General features: G+C 33.6%; 1 protein-coding gene across 1 annotated transcript; it reads left to right on the forward strand.

The window, feature by feature from the left end:
* The first annotated feature begins 564 nt into the window (after window positions 1-564).
* On the forward strand, window positions 565-19,788 carry LOC145265695 (S-crystallin SL20-1-like). The gene is made up of 6 exons (XM_080121753.1): window positions 565-791; window positions 6,044-6,139; window positions 11,122-11,237; window positions 13,935-14,021; window positions 14,850-14,957; window positions 19,473-19,788. Exons 1-6 carry the CDS (start codon window positions 659-661, stop codon window positions 19,635-19,637), a joined length of 705 nt encoding a protein of 234 aa, XP_079977879.1. The 5' UTR covers window positions 565-658; the 3' UTR covers window positions 19,638-19,788.
* The last annotated feature ends 261 nt before the right edge of the window (window positions 19,789-20,049 follow it).

Consider the following 20,049-nt stretch of genomic DNA (forward strand, 5'->3'; position numbering starts at 1 on the left):
TTGCGTTACGAAACATATAGTGTCAAGAATTGTATAAGTCAACTGAATTAAAGGAATAAATTATAAGATGGTCAACATCATGAATTTTTGAATATAACTTTTTGTCATTTATTCTCTACATTTATCTGTAATTACATTGAGCTTCTTATATAAGGATTGATATATAATAAGAAAATATATTTCTACAGAAATATATATATATATATATATATATATATATATATATATATATATATATTATGTGTTAAATAAACTTTCCAGCTGGTTTAATTTGTATGTCAAATCAAATCTTAGCCAAATGGTGTCCTTATTATTGAAATGTGTAGAGTATATGTTGGCAGTGTTGAACAAAAATAACTGCATTGAGAAACGTCATAACTTTAATCAAGACAAAACGTTGCACATTTTTTCCTTTGTCTGAAACGGAGCTGCATTTGGCCGACTTTATTGGACTTGTACAGTTGCCATGTTCAGTGCAACCAAAATTGGCACGCGTTGCACCGCAGGTTGGTCCAACAAGTCGCATAAGTAAACACCAATCTTATAAAGGCATGAGATCACGGAGTCTTGCAAGCAGATCCGACTTCGAGTGAGACCGACACAGTTGAAAACTTGTAATTTCTTCGATTTTCTTTTCGAAACCTTATTGCAATTAACGATGCCGAACTACACCCTGTACTACTTCAATGGCCGCGGTCGTGCCGAGATCCTTCGTATGATGTTTGCCGCTGCCGGCGTCAAATACATGGACAAGAGGTTCGAGTTCAATGAATGGGACAAATACAGGAACGGTAAGAAATTTTGATACATATAGACATACAGATGCGCTATCTTTCTGTGCCTTATTTCTGTAGATAACTCTCTCTCTCTCTTTCTTTCTTTCTCTCACTCTCACTCACTCTCTCTCTCTCTCTCTCTCTGTCTCTCTCTCTCTCTCTCCATCATGCAAACACAAACGTATATATAAACTAGCAGGGAGACACCACCTCCATATAAAACATACTTAATTAGGAATAATACATTGAGGACATGGCCAAGGCTGCTGCAAGTAAGGTGGGATCTCTTTTACCTGTTAGAAAAAATACTTATATAACAGATTATCATTTATTTGTACGAAGCTATAATGCGATCATGCAGTGATTATTTTTTAAAAGTATTATCTTTATTGGTGCATTTACAACTAGTCTCTTCCTCTTAGACAGGATTCTCAAATAGTTTTCAAATCTGATAGTTGCTATCGTATGAGCCCTAACCTCTGTCCCATCGCCGCAATGTTACATTTCTGCGCATGTTATACAAGTAATTTATTAGAAGGTGATCTGATGAACCTATAGCACTTGTGCTCCCCACCAATGTATTTTATCTCGTCTAAACCGACAAGCAGCAAATCCCATCCTTTTACTGCCTGATGTCAGAAGGTTTCAACCTTAAGTATTGCTTTCCTCGGACTGCGAAGCTTTGGAATTCCCTTCTGTTACCTGTTACTCTGAGTGTAATAAGCTGCTAATGATAAAATGTACTGTGAATGGACATCTCTTGTTCTACTTCCCACAGTTTCATTCGGTGTGAAACAAAAAAAAAGAAAGAAAAGTAATATATCTATAATATAAAGCTGAACGCCTCTGTGTGTGTGTGTGTGTGTGTGTGTGTGTGTGTGTGTGTGTGTGTGTGTGTGGTCAATAATAGGCTCCTATATGGTTGACTATTATAGAAAACTGATCACATATAATGATAGATGTATCGAGGATCAGGAATGGGTATGATTTATTTGGCATAATGATGATTAATTTAAATTTTGGGGTCTGCGTACGCGCCTGGTCCACAAAGTATGTAAATAAAAAAATTTAAAAAAAAACGTTTACAAGTGTTTTTGATATAGATGTACATAAGAATACTTTGATAAGTATATTTTAACTTAAATAGGGATGGTATAATAAAATTGTGGAGTCTGTGTTTGCGCCTGCCCTCCATAGAATGAAAATAGGCACACACTTTAATAAATATTTTCATATATATCTGCGTAAGTATACTTTTATAATTATGTTTCAGTTTGAAGAAATATGGTATCATAAAATTATGGTGTGTTCGTTCGCACCTGACCTCCATAGAATGGAAATATGTCACAAAGTTTAATAAGTTTTTTTTTAATATAGATCCACGGAATATTGTTATAAGTGTTTCAGTGTGAACAGGTATGATATAATAAATTATGGGGTTTATCTATTTTATTTTTACTTTCATCATATTTTGCTTTTGTTTTGATACCCCCAAAATCGAAGCTATCTCTTTACAACCCTTTTTTTTATAACCTATCATACTTTCACAAATCAGAGTTCATTTTCTGTAGGCTGTTTTTGAACTCAGTCAACGACGGGTACTTTTCCTAGTATATATATATATATATATATATATATATATATATATATATATATATATATATATGTAAACAGTACTGTATGTGGATGACTATAATGCTCCTTATCTTGAGTTGAGCATATTGAGAAGTGATACACGAATTATCATTAGCGTATAAGCGATGCTCTTTGTGATTTCAAAAGATCGTTAAACTCATTCCTCCTCCAGCAGCCGCCAATAGTTAGTGGTTAGGAGCCTTGACTGTCGTACAGCCGGTCGTATTTCAATCCTGGGTGAGGCGGTTTCCTGTCTGGCCACACTGATTAGCTGCGAAACAGTACTGTATGTGGATGCCTATATATTTTTTTTTCATGGGGATCACCATTTATCAAGGCTCGTAAGCCACTCGGGGATAAGGGTTATTTTGTGTACAATAATCAATGGGATAATATCGTAGTAATAGTTGCTATTGGAGATTTGATAAAGCGTCTTACTTAAGGTGGTGATTAATCAGGAATTTGTTTATGTTGGACTTGAAGACGTCCAAGTTGTAGTCAGGTGGGAAACAGGCAAACGGAAGAGAATTCCACAAGCGTGCACTTCTAAGAAAAAAAGCTTTGTTCATGGAATCTACGTTTTGATTTAGGCACAGATAAACAGTGGGGGAAATTACTGATAGTGGTTTTAGCTAGACAGGTGTTTATCATGAAGGATTAGCGAGGGGGTACCAGAGATTGGAGTTCGGGCGAGCACTTGCCATGGAAATAACGATACAACAAAGACAGGCTCACAACATCTCTTCTGTAGCAGAGAGGTTGCAGGGAAGAGAAGAGAGCATCCCCCACTAAGCTACAAAGTTTATTTTGGAATTTGTCAAGGCAGAATAGGCTTTTTTTTGAAGCTCCAGCCCAGATGTGGCAGCAGTAGTTTATCTTTGGACGTACTAGGCTTTTATACAGATAGAAAATTGCATCAGTAGTGAGATATCTTCTGGAGCGGTAGAAGGATCTTACCATTTTCCCAGCGGCACGGACAGCAGACTTTATATACATGTTCCATTTCAAATCAGGAGTAAAGGTCAAACCAAGGAGCTTGTCAAAACATGAAGCCTCCCTAAGACGAGAGCCATCCATTTCAGTTGATGCTAGATGAGGAACAGAGCGTTGATGATGTAAAGTAAGGAGCTTGGTTTTAGATGCATTAAAAGTAACCAGCCATCTCTTCACCCACTGAACGACGCGCGCAAGATCAGAGGAGAGGGAATCAGAGAGAGCTTTGTCATTTACAGCTTTTGATGTGTTGCCGTAGATAGTCGTGTCATCAGCATAGATGTCAACGAATGAATTAAGTATGTGTTTTTGGAGATCATTGATGAAGATCAGGAAGAGAGTTGGGTCCAGGATTGACCCCTGGGGGACTCCAGCATTGATACTGTGGACCTCTGATTTCTGCCCATCAACCACTACTCTTATGAACCTATCAGCGAGAAATGACTTAATTATTGAGAAAACATTTCCAGTTATACCGTTGCTGGAAATCTTGTGAAGTAGGCCCTTATGCCAAACCTTATCGAAGGCTTTGATATGTCAAGAGTAATTGCCCTAGAAAGGAAGGCTTTGTTGAGAGATTCAACAATCATATGGGATATAACTGTTAGCACATCAGCTGGAGATCTAGCAGAACGGAAAACATATTGCATGTTACTAAGGAGGTTATCTGTGCTGAGGTGGTTGACTACTTTTCTATTTAATATGGATTCCAGTAACCTACTCATAACACACAAGAGACTTATTGGTCTGTACTCAGAGGGAGATGACTTATCACCTGAGTTCTTAAATACAGGGCATACTGACAAGGTTTTCCAGGGTGTTGGAAAGCACTTGTCCTTAAGGCAACGCTTAAACAGTTTTGTAAGTATGGGGGCAAGTTCTGGTCGAAGCTTTTTCGACACTATAATTGGAATGCCGTCTGGGCCAGTTGCTTTACTGGAATCAAGGTTCGGCGACCTCGTGCACAGATATTTGTATGTTGGATAAGGTGTTGTCTGTTGTAGGAGGAAATACGGGAAGTTGATGCCCTTCGTCGCAGAGGGTAGAGTTAGCTGCAAAGTTCTTGGCGAATAGTTTGGCCTTGTCTGATGCTGATGAGATGACCTCAGGTTCATTAATGATGGTTGGGATGGAACGCAAGCTTCTGTTCAGAATCCTGTTTGCTATTTGACAAAACTGGTGGGAACCAAGCCGCTGATCTGCTACTTTGGATTTGACGGACTGAGCCTATAACTGTCTTACATTTTTTATTACTCTTTTACAGTGGTTGCTGACAGTCCTGAAGGCAGCTTTAGTCTCAGTACATCTATTACGTTGGTAGCTATGGAAAAAATGATTTCTGTGCGCAATGGCAGCGGCACATTCTGGGGAGAAACATGGCTGGCTGTTAGGTATTTGTCGGAATATTTTGGATGGTATGAATCGGTCTATGCCCACAATTAACCATTCGGTAAGATCTTATACTATAGAGGATACATCCTTTTTAAACATGGAATGCAGAGGTAGATCAGATATGAATGTACGGGAGCTATCCCAGTCAGCCATAGAGTATCGATATACAGTACGATGGAGAGGTACATCTGAAGACTTATTGAATTTCATTTTTATCTTAACTGATACAACTGAGTGATCGGAGGATCCCAGGGGAGGTAGAACGGAACATGAACATAGCTCAGGGGAAGTTGTGAGAAAAAGGTCTAGAAGGCTTGCATACTGACCAGTAGTATCGGGCACACGGGTGGGTTGGTGAACAATCTGAGTGAGGTCATAAGCAATGGCAAAATCATGACAGAGTCTCCCCTCATCATCTGTCTTATTTGAGTGGGTCAGCCATTCCACATTATGGACATTGAAGTCGCCGAAAATGTGAATGGTAGCCGAAGGATGAGCAGACATGATGAGGTCAATTTTCTCAGATATACTCTTAAGGACAGTGTGGGGACGATAGAAAGCAAATATGAATGCGGTGGTGTAAGCAAGTGAAACCCGCAAGCACATATAAGTAAATTAGGGTCTTCTCTGGAAATATCTCTACCACACGGGAAGCCATCTTTAATGTAGGCACATAATCCATGCCCATGGCGATCTTGGGGATCAGATTTAGATGCTAAGTTAGAGTATCCTTTATTATATATATATATATATATTGTTTTCACCAAATCAAGGGAACAAAGATTGGATTGATAGCCACAAGTAGTGTATTTTAATTGTTCGTTATAAATGTTTCGCGACGATTCAGACAATTTCAAACCTTATGTCGTTTGAAATATTCACAAGAACGGCCTCTCATTGAATTACTCCCATTGCATTATACTTTCGTGTCGTCCTAACAAAGCACATGTGTGTGGAAAAAGGGTTTGGAAAGATAATAAAATGCGTTGTTTAGGAAGAAACATGAACAAATGCATTAAATTTAGATTTTAAAAATATCGAGTCATATTTTTTTATTTTTTCCTGTTTTTTTTTTTTTGTTTTCTTTGCGACGGTACCAGACAGCGCATGGGGTCCGAGAGATTTTAAATGTAACGACACAATTAAAAAGTAACAGCCACGTAATGTTACACGCGTAAACATTTGTTGAGATAGACTTAAACATATTGTGAATTTATGATCAGTGAAATATTTTCTTTTTTATTCAGATATGCCAGGCATGTGCGTGCCTGTGCTGGAGATGGATGGTGGCATGAGAATGCCCGAGACAATGGCTATTGCTAGGTATTTGGCCCGCGAATATGGTAAGTATTATTTATTATGAGAATACCAGAATTTAATTATAAATATATATATATATATATATATATATATATATATATATATATATATATAGTAAGTTATATGCACATGTTGGAAAATTCAACAAAAATGGGTCGATATGTCCTCGGCTATTACTGGCTGGCAGTGCCTCGTTATAGGCATCTTCACATCGTCGGCATTAATGATATGCTGAAATCGAACGCTTGTACAAAAATAGCGAACAAATGCATTTTTATAAATATATATATATATATATAATTTATTTAAGATTTAACAATGAGGAGCATATTTTTATAAAGACCAGTTGAAACTAGACGCAAGCCTCAACTGTTTAAAAAATAAAAATTTATTTAATTCTGTCTTTCTCCATTGAAAGAGGGAAAAGGGAAGTGAAAGAAAGAAATAGAGAAAGAGAGCGTAATAGAGAGAGAAAGGGGGGCATTCATACATAACGTTTAAACATTGTTTTGTTTTTGTATCCATGAGTTCTTCCGGGTTTGACCTTTCAAATTCTAAGGTCTTATATCGTTTCGCCTTGGTTCAATATTATAAACAAACTGTCATTCTTGGCTTGAGTCATAGCAAAACATTTTCAAAATCACAAACACCTGCTTACACATGTGCACCTCACAAGTACAGGCTAGTTAGGCACAAGGTCGTAGAAACCCTCTCCCAGCTCTCTTAAAAGGAGCACTTTTCATTGTGCCACAATTGGTCTTTTGTTTCTAAACACCTTTTCCTCTCTCCTTTGTGGCCCACTGATAGTAAACCATTGCTATCAAGATGGTCATATACATTTGAACTGAGTATCCTTGTCAGTGTCTTCCAAATAAAGTTCATGCAAGCAATTGGTCTATAATTTTAAATATCGAACCCTTTAGCAGGGTTTTTCATTATTAAAATAGTCCTTTCCATTGCAAGCTATTCTGGCACAATCTGGCACAATTTGACACAATCATCCAATCTGCAAGGCTCTTATTGTTATATGTGAAAGATGGCATTCCAGGTATGAACTTGATTTGTTTTCTCAAATTTTTGACAGAAATGTGGATATCCTTTGTTTGTGTCCTCCCAGTCATTCACTTACGCTAGCGACCCAGTCAGCATCAACTTTATGGGAAGTCCTTCTTGATCATGTACCTTACCAAGACTTTGTAGCCTTTTGAGAGTTAGGAGCCAATGTTTTAGTCTTACTTACTTTCAGATTAAAAAAAAAAAACATGGCTAATTGGTTTTGAATAACTTGTTTTCGTTAAACTGCTGAATTCTGTTATTATACCTCCTAATCCTTGGAGCTTTTGCCATAATCTGCTGCTTTTATTCTTCCTTGAAAACAGCATGTAGTGATCCCTGGAAGCTGAGTGACAACAAGTCTTCCCAGATTTATAGTACTCTCCACGTCTTTCGATAACATTTTCTGATTAATTTGCATTATGGTAACAGCCGCTTGCCATTGATTTTTGAATCAGTGGGATTTGAGTGACAATAAGCTTCCCCAAGCTCCCAGTCTTATTTGCACTTATCCAGCCGAGGTCTATTTAGTGCTCTCTCTCCTCGGTCTTTCCTTCCTCCTTGACTCTACTTGGCTATTCGGTGCAGGGGGTGCAGGAATGTGGTAGTAGGGGATGGGGCGGATAGGTTAGAGAAATTATAGATATGCGGCTCCAATGTTCTTTGTTCCACGTAGCGTTTTATGTTTTATCTCTTCGGCGGGTTTTTTTCTGGCACGCGCTTGTGGCTCATGTGTGTTAGTCTCCCCATTCAAGAATTTTCCTTAATATTTTAGCTATTTTTATTATTGTTGTTCGTTGATTATTATTATTATTATTATTATTATTATTATTATTATTATTATTATTATTATTATTATTATTATCCATCCTGAATACGCAGTATGAAAAAAAAAACTTCATATTATTATATATGTCACGGTATTTTTAAATAGGGTTCTATGGGAAAACCAACATTGACATGATCTTTGACTTACTTGTAGTTTAATCAAATACTTTTGTATGCAAAATCCGATCCCGCATTTTGGTAATTCCTACTCCCTGAGGAGAAGGAAAGAATTTCTTCGAAACTCCGCAGATTACGGACTATCCACTTCTCAAGTGTTTCCTTTTCAGATTAAATATGTTTTTAACTCTTTTTCAAAGTGTTTTTATCATGTTTTATTAACTGTTTGCTCTTATATATATACATATATAGTAATTTATAAAATATATATACATATATATATATTAATTTATAATATATATATATAGTAATTTATAAAATATATATGGCGATTAAGCTACACTGAATATTCGGCGTTTCATCCACTCTAGGATTCGTCAGGCTTATGCGCGAATTCTGTGGTTGTTTCTCGTTTTTATATGGTCCTCTTCTGTTGAGGATTTTAGTTAGCCAATCAGCTTTCTAGTATCCACCGCGCCCCTTCCTATCAGCCAATGGGAATCCATTTTATCGAACAAAGGATCTGTTTTAGAACTAGGAAACGCCGAATATTCAGTGTAGCTTAATCGCCATATATATTTTATTGTATTGAGCATTTGAAGTAAATACTTAAAGTTTACGCATAAATCTATACTTTCGTATATTAATTTTATGTGAGTAAATGAAGTAGTTATATATATATATATATATATATATATATATATACGTTTTATTTTTTTTATTACCGTATGTTTCTGTTAAGTTACATTATTGTTTCGGCTACACGGCCGTTTTTTTTTTTTGGCTGTCATGTACATTCCTCAGACTTTTACAGAAATGTTAGTTCATCGAACATTTCTGTGAAAGTCTGAGGAAGCTACATGACGGCCAAAAATCGGCCGTGTAGCCGAAACAATAATGTAACTTAACAGAAAAATACGGTGATAAAAAATAAAACACATATTTGCTCTACAACAGTATTGAGCACTTTGTTCAGGTTTTTATTAATTACCATTTCTACTAAATATATATAATTTGTTTCTCTTTCTTTTCTCAACATATATTATCCTTAACAACAACGTCTACAAAACGTAAATACCGCATTAAATGTATTCCCCCTCCTCTTCTCCCCCCAGGTATATTTCGAAACCCCCTTCCTACCCTTCCCCCCTAACATCCGCATCCCTCTCAAATTATATAATTATATGATTTAATTTATGCAGAAATCAATAACGCCTCCAAAAGATCGCCCTAAAATCCGGCGTCCTCATAAAAAATACGTTGCATGGTGACAATATTTACCAACTGCTATGGTTGCTACTGATTACCTACTCCCCTCCCCTCTTACACAACAACAGATACCATGACGCAAAATAAAACCTCTACTCCCACTACTCCCCCTAAGTACTTTTCAAACTTTAAACGTCTCCTTTTCTTCCTTTTTCAAACGTATCTAATAGACGCTCTTTAACGTTTTTTCACAACTGAAATTCAACTATAAAACCTCCTCACACTACCACACGACCTCCCTCTCTATTTAATACCCCGCCCCCAAATAACTTTCTATCCATTTCTGTAAGTTTAAACTTCAGTCCACCTATAAGTTCCGATGAAATTGGTACTCTACCTCATCTCCTGGGGTGAAAATCCAATGGAAACAGTAATGTAAGTTTATTATGGGCTCAATAAAAAATTTAAAAAATTATATATATATATATATATATATATATATATATATATATAGAGAGAGAGAGAGAGAGAGAGAGAGAGAGAAAGATAGGATAAATGAGAAACCAGACAGAGAGACAGACAGAGACACAGACAGGCAGAGACACGGCTTTTTTTAGATTAGGAATTAATACTGGTTTGTATTTTGTTTTTATTTATCATGTAGAACTTGCGTGGCTTTTTAATTTTGGAGATCACGTATGCCAGGGTGCGGCGTTGTGATCTCATTTTTTTCCTTCTGGATTAATTGTTTCAAGCATCGTTTTTTTTTTCACATTGCTTGGCCTTCGGGCCGGGATCAAAGTGTAGTATGACCCCCTCCTCTAAATTTCACTCATCTTGGAGAGAAAGAAATACAAACTAACCCCCATTCCTTACCCACAAAATTTTCTTTTCTTTTCTCCATTCACCCCCATCTAGAGGGTATCCCCACTTAGAGACTGACCCGCAGAAGCCAGGTTCCTTTTACAAACCTAGTGGAACGGGCAGTCTATCAACTAGACGGGGTTGGGAGGGTTACTAACCAACCCCCCTTCCCCCCACCCTCGACACAAATGAATTATTGTACCATTTTTATTGTTATCTTGTTTTGTTTTTACACGTCAATAAAAAATGTTTTTAAAAAATTGGGAGTTAAGTAGGATGTCCCCCAGTATGAAAGGGTGAATGTGGTATTATGGTGAAAGATACTAGCTGGGAGAAACTTTTGATTTTGTTTAGTTCTGGAGTGACAAGGATGACCAACGACACCCACAACCCCCCCTTTTGAGTTGGCCATGTGCCTAAGTTTTTTGTTCATTTTCAATGTATTTTTAACATGAATAAAGGATTTAATATCTCAAAGTGTAGTATCTGTTCCAGCAAATACTGCAAGCAAAGACCATATGTGGGGGCAACAGCACATATAAGACCTTGGTCAATGAAGGGGCAACTCTTCATACCAATTGTCACTATCCAGCTCCCCTACTCCCCGGGGAGTTGGTCCCCATTTCCCCTTCACTCATCACTTAAAAAATCGGCTTTGTGCCTAATTTGCTCAGTGGGGGAGCAAATAAATACCTCAAAGTGTAGTATCTGTTCTGCAGATGCGGCACCTAAGATAATTTGTACCAGTTAATACTTGGACAATTATTATTTTTCGTAACCGGAGTGCCCCCTTTTTGCCTACTTTTAGGGGAGCTGGTTTTTACCCCACATTAAAAATGGCCTGGAGTCTAATTGACATTAGCGGTGATTAGAATGCAATATTCATTTATTACAAAACATATATTTCTTATTTAAAAGATTGTATTCTTAATAGGTTTCTACGGCAAGACCAACATGGACATGATGAGGTGTGACTACATCGCTGATTGCTTCTATGAAATCATGCACGATTACATGAGGTACTACCACTGGAAGAACGGACGCTTCAGGGTGAGTATAATATTTTTAATGAGATTATGATTCATGTATTTAATGGATGCTTGTTTTGTCCGGTGTGTATAACTTCATTATACACATCTTGTCTAAGATAGCGGGTTAACATTGTCGTCTCATTAATTCCCATATACGAAATATTAGCCTTCTTTTAAGTAGATGTTTTATTTTTTTAAGTACACAATAACAGTTGGGTTATAAAGATAAGAGAAATATATATTAGAAAGTTGCCCACTGTATACGAAAAACAGAATAAATAGTGTGAGAGACGCTTGCGGCCATGTATATATATTTGTATATATACCCTAAGAGCAGCATGGACATGGTGAGGTGTGACTACATCGCTGATTGCTTCTATGAAACCATGCACGATTACATGAGGTACTACCACTGGAAGAACGGTCGCTCCAGGGTGAGTTGGTCATTTAAAATCTACTAATATTTTGCATTTCATAATTTGAAATTAACACTGTATGGAAATATGATAGTAAAACATTATAACATGGTCTGTGTGTGACGATAACCATTCTTCCTACCTTATTGTTTTCATTATTTAATGTTTTAGTGGGTTTTTTTAAAGAAATAAAGTTGAACAATGTATGTGATTTATAGAATAGAAACAAAACGTAACCTATAAGTTTTAATAGTATTTTAAAAAAAAATAAAAATGTTTATTAAATATTATTTCCAAGGCGGAACTGTAGAACTTTGCCTATCTTTTATTTCTTTCATATTTTTGTGAATTGTTTCACCGAGATATTATCGAATAGACACTAATCGATTTGATAATCCAAAAAAATTGTTTTTAAGTCAAAAACATAACCTATAAGTTTTAATAGCATTTAAAAAAAAATAAAAATGTTTATTAAATATTATTTCCAAGGCGGAACTGTAGAACTTTGCCTATCTTTTTTTCCTTTCATATTTTTGTGAATTGTTTCACCGGGATATTATCTATAGATACCTATAGACATAGGTATAGATATCTATAGACACTAATCTATTCGATAATCCAAAAAATTGTTTTTAAGTCAAAATGCTGCATCTTGTCTCTGATTGGTTGAAATTTATTTCGACCAATCAGAGTCAAGATACTGCAGCATGCCCAAAGATATACTGACTGAACTTAAAACAAATTTTTTAATGGAGCTCATAAGGAATATCCGCCGTACTTACTTTTCTGATGAGGAGATTATGTTCCAAGACTAAACCTTTGCCAATTATTATCAATAATGATTGTTAATTTTAATAAAATAAATATCGTTTCCGAAACGATCGTACACTCAAGTTGAGTTAATAATTACAATTATTAATCTGTTTACTCAATTTTATTATAGCTCTAGGATGCATATACCTATTGAGCTTAATTTATATCAACAATACTATGGGCATTGTTGTTTTAAAAGTATTAATACATTTATTAATACATTAAAATAAACTCTGCTCTTTTGACTCCAGATCTAATTCCCTTTACAACGAGATAAACAACTTATGATGCAAGAAATTTTCAAATCAAGGGTAATAAAAAAAAACTAAATAAAAAGAATGACCTAATACCGCCCTACTGATGATAACCTTGCATATATATATATATATATATATATATATATATATATATATATACATGCATATATATATATATGTATATATATGTGTATATATATATATATATATATATATATATATATATATATATTGTGTGTGGTGAGGAAACGGCTAAGCAAATGATGCACAATGTGGCTTCATGGCTGGGTTGTGTCAATATCAAAAACTAGCTATTTGCATGCATAAAGAATAATTATATATATATATATATATATATATATATATATAGTGGAAATGGTATTTAATAAAAACTGAAGAAAGTGCTCAATACTGTTGTAGAGCAAATATGCGTTTTATTTTTTATTACCGTATCTTTCTGTTAAGTTTCATTATTGTTTCCGCTACCGGCCGTTTTTTGGCCGTCTGTCTGAGGAAGCTACAGACAGCCAAAAAAAACGGTACGGTAGCGGAAACAATAATGTAACTTAACAGAAAGATACGGTAATAAAAAATAAAACGTATATATATATATATATATATATATATATATATGTATATATTTACGTTATTCCCTGTATTTTCCTTACACGCACATATACAAACACATATATATGAACATACACAAACACACACGCATGCATATATATTTTTAATTGACAATAACAATAGAAAACAAATAAATAAAATAAAAATAATAAAATCTAATAAAATAAACATACATATACATAGTTATATATATATATATATATATATATATATATTAATTTCATTTATACAAACATTAATGGCTACATATGTGCATACATATTTCTGTAATCATCCACGTTGGGGGATTACGTCTTCAGGCCAAGAATCACCTTCAAAAGTGACATTTCCACCAAATACATTTGGTTATTAGGATGGGTGGGGTGGAAACTATCGAGCTGATTGGCTAACTAAAATTCATTAGCATGTCCGTATATAAAACCACGAGGTAACCACAACTTTTTTGCATAAGCCTGACGAATTCCCACGAGAATGAAACGCGAAATATTCTGTGTAGCTTAATTGCCGTATACATGTTTTTAAACTTATTATATATATATATGTATATATATATATATATATATATATATATATATATATATATATGTAATTTTTTTTTCTCAGTTCAACATGACTGTCAGTGGAATAAATAGTCCAACCAATGGCAGCGGACCCAAAGGAAGCAGCGACATGATGAACACCAACTTCGATGTAAGAACATTATCTTTTTTCTCTTTCTTTATCATTTATATATTGACATTACAAAGGGAGTTCGATATTTACAAAAATAAAGTTTATCTTTGTGTTCACTATAGAAGGAATTGTGGAGAATCTACATCTTAAAACTAAAAGAGAATCTATATGTAACATTTTCCAACGATAACAAGTGCTCCCCGTTTCGATCTCTAATAACAAGTCTCAACTCCAAACTTCAAAATATCATATTTCTATGAAATTTAAATTAAACGTATAAAATACTCCGCGTAAAATAATAGAGGTTGTTGCGCGTTTTATGCAGTACTATCCAAGAATAAACCTGAAACTCTCACCTTCCAAAGTCGTTTCAGTGACGTGACAACCTTGCGATAAATCAAGCAAAATGTGAAATGGCTACGAAGTACTGGCCAATTTGCCTCAAGTTTGACACCTTTTAAAGTCAGGAAGGAAAGTATTTCTTCGAAACTCCACGGATTAAGGACTATCCATTTATCTAGTGTTTCCTTTTCAGATTAAATATTTTTTAAACTCGTTTTCAAAGTGTTTTTTAACATGTTTTATTAACTGTTTGCTCGTATATATATATATATATATATATATATATATATATATATAGATATATATATACATATATATATATATATATATATATTATTTTATGTATGTACATACAAATTTATGTAAATATTTCCTTTGATAGAGATGTAGCGTTACGAATCTACACTAGGATGAAACATGGAAAATTCAGTGTAGCTTAATTGTCATACATATTTTCAAAATTTACGTTATATATATATATATATATATATATATCTTTTTCAGACCTATATGCAATGGAGATATATGAACACGTGTGGACGGGTCCTCCCTTTCCTCGAGAAAACTCTGAACATGCGTTGTGGTGGAAACCAATTCTTCATGGGAGAACAGGTGCGTACATGAAATATTCGCATGCAAAGAAGGAAACAATAATTATTTCTAATCAGCGCATGAATTTATTTTCAGTCATATAATCGTATTTAAATATATCCCATTCAATATATTGACACGATTTGTTCTTAATTTTATAGACTATATAGATGTTATAGACTACCCCTGACCCGTTTTCTCAGTATGTTATAATAGCTATGGAATTAATGTATGAGCGTGACACTTTTAACGTAAAGAAAATAGATTTTTTGTGACAAAACAGAAACATTTCTATGAAAGTATATTAAACTGATAAAAGAATATAGATAGATTAGTATGAGTCGGGTTAAAGTAGATTTACTTGTAAGAAAATTGCGTTAAAATATCTTAAACGTAATACAGTAATGAACGATGTAAAAAATGCAGTATTAACAATTGTTTATTTGGTTAATTTAATCGCGAAAAAAAGCAATTGTGATGTCTGAAAACGTACACAACAAAGCAATATGTTTTATTGTCGCATTGATTATTTGTTTATGTACACATGCGCAACCGGAAGTCCTTAACAGAATGTTGGATTACAACACCCGTTACAAGGTCATTTGTGTTTTATAATTATATAGATTTAATATTTGATTAGACTATATAGATTTTATAGACTACCCCTGACCCATTTTCTCAGTATGTTATAATGGCTATGGAATTAATGTATGAGCATGACACTTTTAACGTAAAGAAAATAGTTTTTTGTGACAAGTATATAAAACTGATAAAAGAATATAGATTGATTAGTATGAGTCGTTCTATTTTTAATTGTTTCATTTTGAAAAAAAAACTTACAGCCATTAAATTATAAGTGGTTTGCCATACTTATAGGTAAATGTGCACTGAACAGATACCATATTAGTTAAAGTTAAATTCAAATTTTGATATATTTTCAATTTAAATGCGAAAAAAAAACATTGGGACGCTGAAAACGTACACAGTAAATCAATACGTTTGATTGTCGCGTTGATTATTTATTGGTAACGTTAATTAAAAAAATAACATATGTTCGGGTTATTTATCTATATTGGTAGTGTAGAAGAAAATGTATGATTGTTTTTTTTTTAAGAAAGGTTTATTAAAAATGGAGAATAAATTTTAAATAAATGAAGGCAGTGGATATATCGCCGTTGTCAAATGTTCTTATGGTTTAAAACGGGTTAAAGTAGATTTACTTGTAAGAAAATTGCGTTAAAATATCTTAAACGTAATACGGACTTAAACGTAATACAGTAATGAACGATGTAAAAAATGCAGAAAGTATTAACAATTGTTTACTTGGTTAATTTAATCGCGAAAAACAGCAATTGTGATGTCTGAAAACGTACACAGCAAAGCAATATGTTTTATTGTCGCGTTGATTATTTGTTTATGTACATATGCGCAACTGGAAGTCCTAAACAGGATGTGGGATTACAACACCCGTTACAAGGTCATTTGTGTTTTATAATTATATAGATTTAATATTTGATTTGGTATTACGGCATACGCGTCGTTTTTCGACTTTTTAATTCCTGAATCGAGTCGTTTTTGTAAAAGCTGCACACATGTTCTTCATATTTTAATATTTATTCATAGTATTTCATTGTATCATGTGAATAGTTTACTTTACGCAGGATTAACCTTTTCAAAGGATTGAATGACAATACGTGTATTAAAAAGACAGGTTGAATTGAGAACAAACAGAGGTAGTTTAAAGGGATTGAAAAGCCATAAGAAAGATTAGAGATGGTTATTTAATCTATTCAAGATGGATGTTATTACAGAGTAAGTAGCATTATGTGTCAGCATTCTTATAGCAGTAAGAAATGGCGGAAGCTTTTCTCATTTCTAAATAAAAACATTCTATTAACAAGAGACTCGAATTTAATTCGTTAATCATTGTATAGCTCTCTCACAACTACCACATTACTTATTACATCGTATAAGTGATATGGACTTTGTTACACCTTTAAAATCCTTTACTAATTTAACTTGAAATTAAACGTCCATGATGCATACCTATTTAATCTTACTATCTTTTATACCCACTTCTATCTATTACCTTTTATATTTTTCTTATATATCCGTTGTTTTAATTCTCCTTACCACTATTAAATAGCCCCCTAAGCTGTTTTAATTTTAATGACTTCTTTACTATTCTTTTTTTCTGCTTATTACCACTGCTAAATCTTTTAATCAATTTTTAATTTGATTTTTCTAGCATTTTGAAACTCCTACTTTCTAATACTAATTTCTATCCTTATTGAATTACTATTATAAATAATATTTTTTATCATTGTTAATAATCTATAGACTGAATATTTGTTTTGGTTTTACTGCATGTGAGTCTTTTTCGCTTGGATCACTCGTGTTTGTAAAAGTTTTATACGTCATTTTCTTTATATTTTCATGCATCACTTTCTTTATATTTTTATATTTATCCATAGAGTATGATATGTTTATCAGTCGTTTATCTTACGCCAACTTAACCCTTTTCAAAAGATTATATGACATAAACGTGTATTATAGACAGAGACAGGTTGAATTGAAAATTAGCAGAGGTTGTTTAAGGGCCTGGAAAGCCATGAGAAAGATTAGGGATGGTTATTTAATGTAGTCAAGATGGGTGCTGTTCCGGAGAAGTTAGCATTATGTGTCAGCATTCTTATCGCAGTGAGAAACATCGGGAATGTAAGTATCTTGGAAGCGTTTCCTATCTCTAAACAAAGAGCTTCTATTAACTAATGATTCGAATGGTATTCGTCGTTCATCTCACAAATACTTAGTAAAAGTAATGTGGTCTTTATTAAACCTTGGCTGTCTTTTTAAAAGTCTCTACCATAATAATTTGCAATTTAACTTCCATGACGCATCCCTATTTCCATTCTCTTTAAATCTTACTCCCATTTATATCCCCCTTCTACCGATTACTCTTTTTATTTTTCTTATATATCCGTTGTTTTAATTTTTTTCCCACTATTAAATAGCCTCCTAAGCTTTTCTTGATTTTTTTTCTGCTTATTCCACTGCTAAATCTTTTAATCAATTTTTAATTTGATTTTTCTAGCATTTTGAAACTGATATTTTCTAATTTTAATTTCTAACCTTATCGAATTACTATTATAAATAATATTTTTATTATCATTGTTAATAATTTATAGATTGAATATTTGTTTTGGTTTTACGGCATGTGCGTCTTTTACGAGTTTTATCCACTCGTTTTTGTAAAAGTTTTATACATCACTTTCTTTATATTTTAATATTTATTCATAGTGTATCACGTGTTTGTCAGTCGGTTATTTTTCGCCATCTCAACCCTTTTTATTGAGAAAAGGAAAGATGTTGCATGAGGGACTGAACAGGAGTTTTCACCGGCTGGAGTTACGCCCCCTTACCGGTGTACTCATGTTTGGCAGATGTAAATAAAGACGCCATTTTTATAGAAGCTTATCTGTCGTTATGTCTTATTCAATCTATTGACATCCTCGATAATGAAAGTTTTATTCATCATTTTCTTTATATTTTCATACATCACTTTCTTTATATTTTTATATTTATTCATAGTGTATGATGTGTTTGTCAGTCGTTTATCTTACGCCAACTTAACCCTTTTCAAAAGATTATATGGCATAAACGTGTATTATAGGCAGAGACAGGTTGAATTGAAAATTAGCAGAGGTTGTTTAAGGGTCTGGAAAGCCATGAGAAAGATTAGAGATGGTTATTTAATGTAGTCAAGATGGGTGCTGTTCCGGAGAAGTTAGCATTATGTGTCAGCATTCTTATTGTGGTAATAATCTATACTTTATTTATACTTTTACTTATTAGATAGGCTTAAAATTCAATTTTAATTCCTTATTTATTACTTTATATTTTTACTTTTTATTCTTTATTATATCATTCTACATTTTGACTTATACAAAAGATTCCTCTCTCCAAAGAATAACAAGTGTATTCAAAATCAACTCTAATTTTCTCATTGTTTATATGGTCCCGAGCAACGTCGGGTAACCCAGCTAGTGAAAAATAAAGTTTGCATGATACGACATTGTATTTTTGCTCTAAAACATTTTAAAAGACCTGCGATGAAGCGATGGACAGTGGAAATTTCATGATAAATGAAAAAAACGTCATAACTTCGTGAATATCGTATGAATTTGAATAATTTTTTAGCAATAACAAACCTGAAAGCAGTCGTTTGATGATATAATTTGCATAGTAAACATCCAAGTTCAAAACAATTTAAGAAACATTCTCAAAACACTAAGTTCCTTGTAGAAACATGTGCCTTTAACAGACAGGTGCGTGTACTTCGTCATATGCTAACGAATAAACGACATGTTTCTTATCATAAAATTGTCAATATTTATACTTAATAATTGATTATAATAAAAATGAAAAAATTACTCACATTATGTTTGTGTGGAAGCTGAAACATCCCAATTAAAAACAATTTAAGAAATATTCTCAATTCCTTTAAAAAACATATATTTTCTGTCTTTCTAATAGATGATGTGGTGTGACATGATGTGTTACTGCTGTCTGGAAGGTCCTTATATGGAGAACCAGCCCATGTTCAGCAAGTACCCGAAGCTAATAGCCCTTAGAAACCGCGTGGCTGCCTTACCCAAGATCGCCGCTTACCTAAAAGCACGTTGCAACACCAAATGGTAAAAAAGCACGACAAGGAAGAACCAGAATATCCAACGACCTCGAACCTAAAATGATCAAATTGACTGTGAAAAAGAAATTTAATTATTGCACGAATTTCAAATTTATAAATAATGAATTCATCGTGAAATAAAATTTTGCATTCATGGAATAAAATATATCAAAATATATCCGATAAAGTTATTCATTTTCTGTACGCAAATTCGTATTAATCATTTATTCTTATATATATATATATATATGTATATATATATATATATATATATATATATATATATATATATATATATATATGTACATATCAGGGGCGGAGATGGGACTAGTGCTACTCGTGCCCGGCACGACCAATAATTCGGTTAATGTTATTCAAAATGGATTAAAAATCATCCATTAATTTCAAGCAAACATACTTAGT

This window comes from Euprymna scolopes, chromosome 40 (genome assembly GCF_053919585.1).
Source record: "Euprymna scolopes isolate OS-2025 chromosome 40, ASM5391958v1, whole genome shotgun sequence".
Taxonomy (NCBI): domain Eukaryota; kingdom Metazoa; phylum Mollusca; class Cephalopoda; order Sepiida; family Sepiolidae; genus Euprymna; species Euprymna scolopes.

Coding starts and splice junctions, on each gene's coding strand:
- LOC145265695 (XM_080121753.1), top strand. CDS start 659: ATGCCGAACTACACCCTGTACTACTTCAATGGCCGCGGTCGTGCCGAG. Junction 792..6,043: donor ATGGGACAAATACAGGAACG/GTAAGAAATTTT, acceptor TTTTTTATTCAG/ATATGCCAGGCATGTGCGTG. Junction 11,238..13,934: donor GGAAGAACGGACGCTTCAGG/GTGAGTATAATA, acceptor TTTTTTTCTCAG/TTCAACATGACTGTCAGTGG.